We start from the raw sequence: 12,967 nt of genomic DNA, 5'->3' as shown, positions 1-12,967 counted from the left end.
CTTTTAGTCTGTCCTCATCAAATATTGGCAGAAATAGAAATGGAGACCCAGTGAATTTCCATGTTAAATATAATTAAGAAGAAAATCGTAAAACAAGGGTATAGTGTTTAGAATAAATTGAAGAAGTATAAAAATTAGAGCTATCAAAGGTAAAATTTCAGTGAGTGCATCATAAACCTAAGATGATGATGTAGAAAATTTGGCATGAGTACACTTGAAAAACAGGTAGGGCGTGATCAGGAAGATCAAGACAGAAGAGCACCCGATGAACGACCAATATTGGTGGGGTCAGGTAAAATAATTTTTTGTTTTGTTTTTCAAGCTGTTTTCCGCACATTCTGCTTGTGTAGGTACTGGAAAAAAATTGTGAGAAAGTATTTACATCAGAGGGGTAGATGTAGTAGGTAGATGGTAATCTGTTACAGTTGCTATGTTTTCTGTAAGTGATTTTTCATTTTTTTTTTAGAAACATTAAAAGCCAGACAGCTCCTCATTTTTTCTGGTATATTTTTATTTCTTATTTTTGATCTCATACTATGTTAAATATCATATGGCTATTATTTGTACACGTATGGTATTTTCTATCGAGGGCAACATGATGTGGTGCTTTTTATACGGCTTGAAAATGAGGAGTTATTAAGATAATAATAATAACAATAATAATAAAGAAGAATATATATATGTACATAAAGCAGTCTTGATCATTTTATTGAAGTTACCACTTTTGAATCCACGAAACATATATTTATATTCAAGCCGCATAATAGTTTAATGTAAATGTAAGATGCTTGAATTAGGGTGTACTCTCGAATAAACACATATAAAATACATACAATAGATATGTGTGCTTGAAAAAGGAAAAAGAGCGTTGAATGTACAAATTAGTAGCGTTTATTCTTTTAATTTTATGTCCTATTTATTATTTTACTAATACTCCTCAAAAGGCTTCCTTTACTAAACCCGTGCCAGTCATTACTGATTCTTAATGTGTATACTTAGTTTCTTGCTACGTATAGTACTCTCTAAAAGAGAAAAGAAAAAATATTAACAACAATAAATAAAGTATAAAAAAAAAGGTATAAAAAGAGGGCTTTTCTCGCATTATTATTGCTCTTTATCTTATTCTATTATGTCTCAAATACTCAGAAATACGCAATTATTCGAACCCGTTTCTTCAATAATTCCCGCAAATATACTAACAGCTAACTTGGTAGAAACCACAAGAGATGGTAAATTTTCTTTAGCTAAATTGTCTTATTTAAAAAAAATGACTTTTTTGGATATTTTTATAGACGATGAGCTAATGGAAGATGTTAACATTGAACAAAACTTTTTAAACATGAACATTCGAGATAATAATGAGTTTGATCAAAGGATTGGCGGGCTTGTAATACGTCCTATAAGCTATGCGTGTCCCCTGTGCGAATACACGACTGAGAAGTCGACCAACTTTTTAAGACATGGAATAAAGCACAAAAACAATTAGAACGAAATTTAAACCTTTCTGAAAGGTCGAATAAAGAATGAAATTAATTTTAAGTTTGAAATTTGTATCTGTTTTAATATGCATGTATAAGTCCAATATTTCTAACACTTGGCAACGGTTGAGTGTATGTTGTATACTTTGTCTAGTAAAGTTTTCTTTCTTTCTTTCTTACCTTTTTTTATAATATATATTAGTACCTCGTACATAGTTTATCCTCTCTTACAGCTAAACTTATTGTATTATTCTCTTTAAAAAACACTATAATAACTTGTCGAACATTCTTGACCGGGATAAACTTGAATGCATAAACCCATCCTAAATTTTGTCAAGTGTTTTTAGTTAGATAAAAAGAAACAATCTCTGTTACTGAGCACTTATTCAAGAGATTGGCTATTTCTATGATTATTTTATATTCTACACAGTAGTTTTGTGCGGCACTGGACTGCACTGGAGTGATTGTAAAGTATAAAAAGTTTGACTAGAGAGTTAATTATCATTTTGCTCCTATTAAAAACTCTGGCCAAAGCTATATTAGTTGCTCGTCCTATATGAATCCGATTAATAGGGGACAACTATTCGTGAATACTTTTCAGTAATGGAAAAAAAGTGAAAATTCATTCCAGCTGTTGAAATTCATTTACGATTAATTTAATTCTTACATAAAAAGAGGAATGCTGTAGTGGGTGTTGTGCTGTCGCAAAATAAAATCAAATTGCCATAATGTCCAAATAAAGAATTAGGACTTTTACGTCTTCAAGGCATTTTAAATATCGTATAGCTGGAGGAAAATTGTGGCAATTTTGGATCATTTTGCCATAGATTTTGTAGTAATTCAATAAAATTCTGTGGCAATTTAAAGAATTCTGTGGCAACTTCAAAATAGAAAGCAAATCTGCTGGAATACAAAAATTTAAACTAAGAGACATAAATTCGACAAATATACACCACACAAATCTGGAACAGCAAAAATATGGACGGAATTTTTATTTGTCTGCCAAATTAAGGGGACACTTTTGTCCAATTTACACTGTTTTCCAGTTTTCCAATTTTCCAGATTTAGGACAATATTTTTGAATGAGCTATACCAAAACCAAACCCCGTCGTGCCATAGTGAACTGAATGAACCACTTGACAAATCCCGAGAGCAGAAATTTGGGACAAAGTGTGAATTTGCCCACCAAATTAAGTGTACACTTTTGACCAATTTACTATGTTATCGGGATATCGGGCTATCGTGATTCAGGATTATATTTTTGAATGAATGCCTCATTAGAAAATACACCTTGTCTACCTTACCAAGGAACACAAGTATAATAAGACAGCTCTCAAGTGTAATATAGTAGTACCAAAAACATTATTAATAATATTTTTTAAAGACAAATGTAAGATCAAAATCAAAAAGAGACAAAAACATAAAGATAATATCAAAGTCAAATGAGATCAAAATTTATTGTTCAAATTTTTATAAGGGGAATATAAGTTAGGTTAAATTAAATTAAGTATACTAAGATATTCCAGGCCATGCTAGTCCAGTCGAGTCCAGTCGGTTCCAGTCAAGTCCAGTCGGTTTTTTTTTGGTCCATTTGATTTTTCTTTTGATCTTTTTTTTTGTCCGTTTTTTTTCTTCTTTTTTTTTTGTCCAGTCAATATAAGCTAAGAGTGATAGGAGGAGGAGGATTTTGGTATTGAAAAATAATAAAGGGGATAATTTGGACTTTTTGTTTTTTTCTTGTTTTTTTGATTCTTTTTTTGATTCTTTTTTTTTGTCCAGTCAATTTCACGGAATAGTAATAAGAGGATGATTTTGATATTGAAAAGAATAAAAAAGATAATTTGGACTTTTTTTTTTTTTTTTTTTTTTGTCCAAACACAGCACACATAGTAAAGGGGATAATTTGGACTTTTTGATTTTGATTTTTGATTTTGATTTTTTTTTTGATTTTTTTTTTACTTCTTTTTTTTTGTCCAGTCAGTTTCACATAATAGTAATAAGAGAAGGGGGTTTTGATATTGAAAAGAATAAGAGAAGGGGGTTTTGGTATTGCTCCTTTTGCTCTTTCTGTTTTTTTTTGAGCTTCTTTTTTTGAGCATTTTTTTTTGTTTTTTGTTTTTGATCAAAGACTTCATTTGCTTTGTATGTATATATGTAAAAAGGGATTTCATACCTTGTCTTAATCCAGAGTCTTGTTCCAGTTCGCAGCTTTGCTTCAATCCAGGTCCAGGTTCCAATGCAGTGTTCTTCCGGTTTGTTCATCTTTTTTTTTTTGCTTTTTTTGTTTGTTTTTTTTGCTTTTTTTTTTGCTTTTTTTTTTGCTTTTTTTTTTGCTTTTTTTTTTGCTTTTTTTTTTGCTTTTTTTTTGCTTTTTTTGTTTTTTTTTTTTGCTTTTTTTTTTTTTTTTTTTTTTGAGAGAGGAGGGCTTAGTATATGCCTGTGTGATTTTTGGACAGGACTTAGTATAGGCCTCAGGGTCGGATTTCTTTTGATCCTTTTGGAGTGGAGGACTTAATGTGCCTGATCATTTCTGATAGGTTTTGGTCTACGCCTCGGTTTTTGGATTTGATCCTTTAGGAGTGGAGGACTTAGTATATGCCCGTTTTTTTTTACAGGACTTAGTATAGGCCTCGGATTTAGTTTTTGGTTTTTGGTTTTTCTTTTGGAACTTGCTTTTGGAACTTTGCATTGGACCCCTTTTTGGAAATCGACTTGGCCTTGAGACTTGGAGGTACAACCCAGATTTTGGACTTTGATAGAAATGCGCCTCTACTTTTGTATGTATATATGTATGTATATAAGTGTGTATATGTATGTTTGTATGTCTATGACTATGGCTATGACTATGTGTATGTGTGTGTGTGTATGTGTGTGTGTGTGTGTATGTGTGTGTGTGTGTGTGTGTGTGTGTAAGAAAGAAATAGAAAAATAGAAATTGTGTGTGTTTGTGTGTGTGTGTGTGTGTTTGTGTGTGTATGTATTTGTCTACTTCTCTAATTGTGTACTTCTCTATTTGTTTGTATATGTTTGTGTGCTAGGACTAGTACTAGAACAGTACTTGGACAGTGTTTGGACATTTGGAAATTTGGACTTGGAAAAGACTTGGAAAAGACTTGGAATTGGACTTGGACTTGGACATAGCAATGTACCTTGGCTTGACTATTTTGGAGATTGTACTAGTGACTATGGGGCTTGATCTGAGATAGAGAGATAATTGTAAGCATATTTTTTCTCTGGTAAATATTGTTCTGGTTGTTTTTTTTCTGCTTTTTCTTTTTTTTGTATTTTTTTTTTCTTTTCATTTTCTTTTTATATTTTTTTTTCTTTGTACTTCTTTTCTTTTTTGACTATCTATCTTGATTTGGCTTTGAATCTTGACAGTGACCTTGAGGGTCTCTGAAAAACCTTTTTTTCTCTTGCGCGCATTTGGAGCCTGTATTGTAGCAATACAAAGAACAATTAGTCTATGTCTTGATATATTTCACCCTTTTCCCCGACACTTACATTAGCCTTTCTTGTGGGCCGGATTGATGTTTGCTCTGGCGCCTACTTTGGCCTTTCTTGCGGACCAATTTGTCCTTTTTTCTGGCACATACTTTGGCCTTTCTTGTGGGGCGGTTTGCCCTTTTCTTCTGGCACATACTTTGGCCTTTCTTGTGGGCTGGTTTGCCCTTTTCTTCTGGCACATACTTTGACCTTTCTTGTGGGCTGGTTTGCCCTTTTCTTCTGGCACATACTTTGGCCTTTCTTGTGGGCTGGTTTGCCCTTTCTCTGGTGCGCACTTGGAGCCTGCATTGTAACAATACAAAAACAATTAGATTATGTCTTGAGATAGTTTGGTCCTTTTCCCGACACTTACATTGGCCTGTCTTGTGGGCCAGATTGGTCTTTGCTCTGGCGCATACTTTGGCCTCTCTTATGGGCTGATGTGGCCTTTTTACAGGCGCCCATGTTGGGCTTCTGGTGAGCCTTATCGGCTTTCGACGAGGTGTCTTGAGGACACAACATAGCCGACAATTTTGCGGCAGAAATGGAACCATCGGGTTCCCCGGCAGAAGCAACAGGAAGCAACAGGAAGCAAATGTCCGACCAGTGGGATAAATGTCTCCTACCAGTGAGATAAATGGACCCGCCAGTGGAAGTAAAACAGGCGGCTGGCAACTGGCAACTGGCAACTGGCAACCGACGGCTATATGAAAAGGTCCACTGGCGAGAGATAACAGGTCCACTGGTAGGAGGAAAGGGCCTACCAGTGGGAAGCAACAAACCCACTGGCAGAAAAGTCCCACTGGCGGAAGCAACAGACTAACAAAAAAAGCAACAAGCAACAGTACCTTTCAAACAACATGGACCGCCGTGGAAGGCATCGGGAAGGAACAAGCAACGGGAGGGAACAAGCAACGGGAACTAACCCAAAAAAGATGGTACCAGCCGCGCCCACCAGAAGAGACGACAGAAAGCAACCAGTAATACACAGGAATACGGACAACCGGCTCACACGCTACACGCGCGCTTGTGGACTTGCTCGATAGACCATGGTTGACCCGTGGCTACTACTCCATCGGGCCCTTTTGAAAGAAAGAAACAAAAAGAGAGAGCGGTCGGTCGTAAGAGTCCAAAATCGGCTCAACAAGCTTAACAAAATAATATTGCCAAGGCTTTATGAACGTCTTTTGAACTCTTACAGTCGCCTACTCCACAGGCTTTGATTAATTAGTATTCAAAGCTGCATCGCACATAACGTAAAAAATCATATACTTATCTTAAAGTGATCTGGCTAGCCGTTCATAAGAAAAGAAGCATGGCTATCGGAAGACCCTCTTGGCTTCTGTGTATAAACGATGACCGGCCGGACATAAACCCATATATTACCAGAAGCTCTCCATCGTCTCCACCAGTAGACACGGCCAGTACAAAGAAAAAGGGAAAAAAGGAAAACCAAAAGACGCGAAAATTTTTCTCTAGTTATAAAAACAGAAATGGAGAGATGATGACGCCTCCCTCACTTTAGTCCAATAAAATTCATTGAAAGTATACATCAATCAAAAGATTGGGGGAGATAGGGGGAGGAGGATGGATGGATGCATCCTGTGTGGTGTTGGTCACGTTGATCATTTGTTTCCGTCACTACAAATACTTTTCAGAGAAAGTACCTGATTATAATATTGTATATACACAAGCTGAAAAATGAAAACAGAAAGCCTTTTTAAAATATAGCACTGGTCTTGCTTTCCAACTCTTACACTCAGTACCTATATGCTTACTTTTTGCAGTGTTATGTTGTAGTATCCTTTAAATGTATCTACTGTTTCATAAAGGCCAGGCCTTGAAAGGCGTTTTCGGAAAAATTAAGGCCGTCATGATATAAAAGATAGGGGGGAGATCATGCAAATAAACAGGCTAAGTCCAAACAAGGAAACCCAATATAGATAAATTCATACAGATATGTATCACACGTTTTATATTTTCTCTCACTCTCTTTGTTTCCTTTCAATGGTTACCAAGTTACTTATGAAGCTAATAAAGCAAGCACACCAAGGCAAGAGGTGTTTGGTAAAGAATACAAAACATACAAGACATAAAAAATGGCTATAGTTACTTGGCTTATTATTTATAAAAAAAATTGAATAATTTTGATAGTGTGCTTCTGTTAATCAAACAAGTCTAAGAGTACGCCTAATCGTAGCACTTTCACGTGAATTGATAAATCCCTTTATAAAAAATATATTTTTCTTAAGTTAAAGAGTGCTTTATACTGCTACTCTCGAATCGACTCTTTTACATATTCAGTATATAAAGACTCTCTATATCTCTTACTAGGCTTCTTTTATTTACCCTATATGTATTAGATTAATGTACTCTAAGCAATAGGCAGCACTATAGATTGTGTATTGAATAATGCAATTTATTTTTGTAATAAAAAAAAAAGAGATAAATATGCACTTTTAATAACAATATATATCATACATGTAGTATGACAATATTATCTGAAATCCTCAAGCCTCTTATAACTTACAAAATAAAATCTAAAGCCGAGTGCTTTAATATATTATGCCTTTTGCAAATGTAATTTTAAGCAGACACGCAAGTAATTTTTATTTTGTGCATGTATAAAAGGCAAGTGGTTACCTTTTGTTTATTTATTTTTAAAGAAAAGAGGTTGGATATAAAATTGAACAATGCTTTTGCGACAACACTTCATAGTTTTCTGCTAACAATATTAGCTCATAAATATTACTAGCTGTATGTTATTCGAGTAAAAACATTGTGACGATGAGTATTAGTCTCTTGGATCTCACGCGTGCAGATACCTGGGAATTCTAGTACAAAAATTATACAATAAAGAGTAAATAATAAGAGAGAAAGAAAAATATAACTACCACAAAGTATCGACTTGATTTGGGAGCACAAAGAAAGATGCATTGGTCAGTGTAGTTCTTATCCGTGATTATTGTTTTTTAAATGTGCCCAAGTAGGGCCAGTTTCTTATTTTTCCCATATTTTCCAATTAGGCACAGCAACGAAAGTTCAACCCAGAGCCAATTAAATAAAGTGTTGGTGTGGGTCGTTTTGAAGTGAACAGATAGAGGAGTTGGGACAGCTAGCTGGAGATGCTGTTGGCATATATGGGGTGACTATATTTCTATTTGTGGTTACTGAGGTATACGAATAAGATTTTAAAAGGGAACAATAGATACTGTGAGAGTGTTGTTTATTTAAGAAAGAAGATCATAGCTGTTTATACAGACATCCGGTTCCCTAATTTAAGATCTCCGTAGGTTAATGGTTGATTATCACTGAAGCAGTGTGAAGTGTACGAGTGCCTGGTGCGTGTTACATTCCTGAGATGTGATCCTGCCAGATTCATTATCAATTGTAGTATCCGTTCTGGATTGTGGAGTTTGTATTTCACTCAACTGTGGTGTGTATAACACAGTTACAAAGTGACCAACTGGATCTGACATGTAAATAAGGGTAATTTTATAAAGTAATAAAATTTCTTACAGGATACATAGATGTAAAGGCTAGTAAATAGATAACGTGATATACCTGATGGCTTAACAACCAGCGGAACTTTCGGTACTATTATATCTACTAATAAGATATGGCGGTGCACATAAGATTAAGATAAATCATTATAAGCAAGAAATAACACATGCAGAGAAGCGGTGAATACAAGAAGAAAGGCAAGCTTCTCTGATAAAATACGGAAAGACATATAATAATCCGAATGAATACGATTGAGACGGGCTGTGTTGGTTTGTGTAAAAAGTGATCCAAACGATTAATAGAAAAAAGGAATATATATCAATCTCCTCTAACAACTCCTTAGCCCTAATATTGGCAATTGGCAGCTTGTTCTCTCAAGAAAGATAAAAAGAAGATAGAAGTGATTTGTAAGGATGTTCTTTATTGCTTTCATCTTTCGATGTTTATAAAATTATTTTGAGAATAAATAAAATAGTATAATTAGTAAGATATTACTAAGCTATTACTAAGATGTTGGGATAAACTATGCTTCTTTGGATAATTAATAATAAATAAGAGATTGAAATAGAGATATATAGTTATCGTTGGGGTTCATTGTTACAATCCTTATGTTTTTCAATTGATTGCTGCACCAGTTGTAACAATCATGTTCTTCCCAAGGTCATGACTTAATTAATTGGCTTACATAATCGATACAGAAAGATTTAGAGATATGGGATATGTTTGGGCCAGTCGAAAATGTGAATATACACGCAACGTGGCACGATCAAGAGCATAGAAGTCTGGAATGAGGTCTACAGTAGGGTGCGATAAAGGATAATCATAGCAGCAAAGAGAAGAGAGAAAAGAGACTAGATCTTTGGCGCATACGGATTTGTGATTGGGGTCGAAATGAAGAGTTGCCAATTTGAAGAGTTTAAAAGTGAAAATATTATATTAAGTTACCAAAGCAGATATGAAGAAAGTGATAAGACTCTGGAGATAATATTTATAAACAACACTATTTTTTGTAGTCAAAATTGTAAGCAATAATTGACCATCGTTATAAATAAATATTGATTACTGCTGAGCCTGAGATCAAGACCAACGAAGAAATAATGTGCAATTAATAATTCCAGTTAAACAGATCTACTTTCACTCTAATTGCTAATACACAAATTATTTTACAAGTAGTTTGTTATTACTATATATTTTATCATAATATGTAATTCACAATCACACATCGTACATATACTATATAGTGCTATCTCAGCTACATATTTATCTTACTATAGTTATACTTTATTTAAATATTACACATTAGTTTACTTATAAATCAAAAACATTTTCTGAGTACTTAAGTCAAAAAATTCAGATATTAACAATAGTATAGATACTCTTTCTTGTTCAAAATCTCTAGCTGGTATGACTAGAGTGTCGACGTACCCATAGATATTTTCAGCAAAATAAAACTCCTTAAATATGTTTAGTAATAATAATTATTCGAAATATACTGAAATATAATTTAGAGAATGACACGGTGGATCTTATCCACCGGTGTTTCTTGTATTGCTCATCGCGATGAACTTCGAAGTAGTGACGTAGCTGTAGAAATAGCCCGAAGTAGTTAAATAGCTCTTTTTATTTGTTCCTTAATAAAATTGTCTTTCTACCCGTATTCATTTTCTTGTCACCGAGTTGGACATTTGCACCACATAACCAACCCACCATATGTCAAGAACATATAGATACCAGAAGCTGGTACTGTGTAAAAGAAATTGAATCGCATTAATTTTCTTCTCTTCTTTTGAAATAAAGCATCATATATAAACAGTCGTAAATCCTATCCTCTTTATTCTCTTCACTTTTCTCGAAACATAAAATTTAAACGGTTTTAGAATGAATAGTATAAATTTCTTCTATGAAATCCCCCCCCCCCCCCAAAAAAAAAGGAAAAGTTTACTTATAAGCAAAATAATTGTAAGCAGTATTCAGCCTGCTACAAGTGTGCAACGTTCAGAATAAAAGAAAGGCTTTTATTGGTCAGAGCATATAAAGAGTAGAGCACTTCTTTAAAAGAGTACTAGATCGGGTACAATATGGGATCCATAGACTTTCGAGAAAAAGAAAACCGGTTATGAAATGCTAAAAGAACTATAAGCTGAGTAGAATATTGCAAGCCCACAGAAATGAGGATAGCATCCAATGAAAAGCTTTTTTTTTATTTTTGAAAAGAGTGTTATTTATAAGATCAAATTCCAAGCTAATAGACCAGTCAGTAAATCCATAATAGAGACTCACAAATATGGACTTTACACAAGTTGATTGTGAATATCAAAGCCTTTAATTATTATAGTCGCATAAGTAAATAGGTTCTTGTTGTGATATACACACCACAATTGAGTGAAGAACAGACTCCACAACCAAACACTGGTTCCTTCTTGCTAATGGACCTGGTAAGTTAACAATCTCTGGAACTGTTATACACCAGGCACACGTACACTACACACTCAGACAGTGTAAACCAACCATTACACAACAGGGATTTGAATTACAGGGATTTTAATAGTAACTGTTGTAAACAATATTATTTTGTCTCTTTAATAAATAACACTCTCACAGTATCTACTTTTCCCATTATTGAGATACTAGCCCATAAATAATCCCGAATACCTCACTTTTGATTGTCAATTCTTTGTTTTTGTATAGCAATTTGGCAAGAAAGAGACTCTGTAAACTTTAATAATTTGTCAACTCTACAAAAAGAGTAAAATGCAAAATACTTCTATATACGGTTACAGCTTGCAAAGCAAAAAAAATATGATTGACTTCGGAACATAAACAGTAATGTTTCTTTATATATTAAAAAAACATGCTTTAAAGTATTTAAATAAAAGCTGTTAGTCGATAGTAATATAACTCCCAAGTATCTGCAAGCTTAAAATCCGAAAGACTAAAGCTCATTGTCACAACATTTTTATTCACGTAAGACACGGCTAGTAACATTTAGAATCACCAGTATTAATACAATATTTACAAATAACATATATTGTTAGCAGAAAATTATGAAGTGTTGTCGCAAAAGCATTGTTCAATTTTATATCCAACCTCTTTTCTTTAAAAATAAATAAACAAAAGGTAACCACTTGCCTTTTATACATGCACAAAATAAAAATTACTTGCGTGTCTGCTTAAAATTACATTTGCAAAAGGCATAATATATTAAAGCACTCGGCTTTAGATTTTATTTTGTAAGTTATAAGAGGCTTGAGGATTTCAGATAATATTGTCATACTACATGTATGATATATATTGTTATTAAAAGTGCATATTTATCTCTTTTTTTTTTATTACAAAAATAAATTGCATTATTCAATACACAATCTATAGTGCTGCCTATTGCTTAGAGTACATTAATCTAATACATATAGGGTAAATAAAAGAAGCCTAGTAAGAGATATAGAGAGTCTTTATATACTGAATATGTAAAAGAGTCGATTCGAGAGTAGCAGTATAAAGCACTCTTTAACTTAAGAAAAATATATTTTTTATAAAGGGATTTATCAATTCACGTGAAAGTGCTACGATTAGGCGTACTCTTAGACTTGTTTGATTAACAGAAGCACACTATCAAAATTATTCAATTTTTTTTATAAATAATAAGCCAAGTAACTATAGCCATTTTTTATGTCTTGTATGTTTTGTATTCTTTACCAAACACCTCTTGCCTTGGTGTGCTTGCTTTATTAGCTTCATAAGTAACTTGGTAACCATTGAAAGGAAACAAAGAGAGTGAGAGAAAATATAAAACGTGTGATACATATCTGTATGAATTTATCTATATTGGGTTTCCTTGTTTGGACTTAGCCTGTTTATTTGCATGATCTCCCCCCTATCTTTTATATCATGACGGCCTTAATTTTTCCGAAAACGCCTTTCAAGGCCTGGCCTTTATGAAACAGTAGATACATTTAAAGGATACTACAACATAACACTGCAAAAAGTAAGCATATAGGTACTGAGTGTAAGAGTTGGAAAGCAAGACCAGTGCTATATTTTAAAAAGGCTTTCTGTTTTCATTTTTCAGCTTGTGTATATACAATATTATAATCAGGTACTTTCTCTGAAAAGTATTTGTAGTGACGGAAACAAATGATCAACGTGACCAACACCACACAGGATGCATCCATCCATCCTCCTCCCCCTATCTCCCCCAATCTTTTGATTGATGTATACTTTCAATGAATTTTATTGGACTAAAGTGAGGGAGGCGTCATCATCTCTCCATTTCTGTTTTTATAACTAGAGAAAAATTTTCGCGTCTTTTGGTTTTCCTTTTTTCCCTTTTTCTTTGTACTGGCCGTGTCTACTGGTGGAGACGATGGAGAGCTTCTGGTAATATATGGGTTTATGTCCGGCCGGTCATCGTTTATACACAGAAGCCAAGAGGGTCTTCCGATAGCCATGCTTCTTTTCTTATGAACGGCTAGCCAGATCACTTTAAGATAAGTATATGATTT

The 12,967-nt window shown here is 33.8% G+C and overlaps 3 protein-coding genes across 3 annotated transcripts; 1 reads left to right on the top strand and 2 right to left on the bottom strand.

The window, feature by feature from the left end:
• Positions 1-1,129: 1,129 nt before the first annotated feature.
• On the top strand, positions 1,130-1,794 carry PHYBLDRAFT_67739 (hypothetical protein; the record flags this gene model as incomplete). Its single annotated transcript, XM_018441844.1, has 3 exons — positions 1,130-1,229; positions 1,293-1,387; positions 1,681-1,794. The coding sequence occupies 3 exons, from the start codon at positions 1,130-1,132 to the stop codon at positions 1,792-1,794; spliced, it is 309 nt and encodes a 102-aa protein (XP_018293013.1).
• A 399-nt stretch (positions 1,795-2,193) lies between these two features.
• On the bottom strand, positions 2,194-3,740 carry PHYBLDRAFT_67738 (hypothetical protein; the record flags this gene model as incomplete). Its single annotated transcript, XM_018441843.1, has 3 exons — positions 2,194-2,381; positions 2,513-2,694; positions 3,652-3,740. 3 exons carry the CDS (start codon positions 3,738-3,740, stop codon positions 2,194-2,196), a joined length of 459 nt encoding a protein of 152 aa, XP_018293012.1.
• A 784-nt stretch (positions 3,741-4,524) lies between these two features.
• PHYBLDRAFT_144322 (hypothetical protein) lies at positions 4,525-12,913 on the bottom strand (the record flags this gene model as incomplete). Its single annotated transcript, XM_018431192.1, has 5 exons — positions 4,525-4,675; positions 4,983-5,267; positions 5,338-5,783; positions 5,891-5,979; positions 12,805-12,913. 5 exons carry the CDS (start codon positions 12,911-12,913, stop codon positions 4,525-4,527), a joined length of 1,080 nt encoding a protein of 359 aa, XP_018293011.1.
• Positions 12,914-12,967: the final 54 nt, after the last annotated feature.

This window comes from Phycomyces blakesleeanus (assembly GCF_001638985.1).
Source record: "Phycomyces blakesleeanus NRRL 1555(-) unplaced genomic scaffold PHYBLscaffold_8, whole genome shotgun sequence".
Taxonomy (NCBI): Eukaryota; Fungi; Mucoromycota; class Mucoromycetes; order Mucorales; family Phycomycetaceae; genus Phycomyces; species Phycomyces blakesleeanus.
This window is presented reverse-complemented; position numbering and strand designations above follow the sequence as displayed.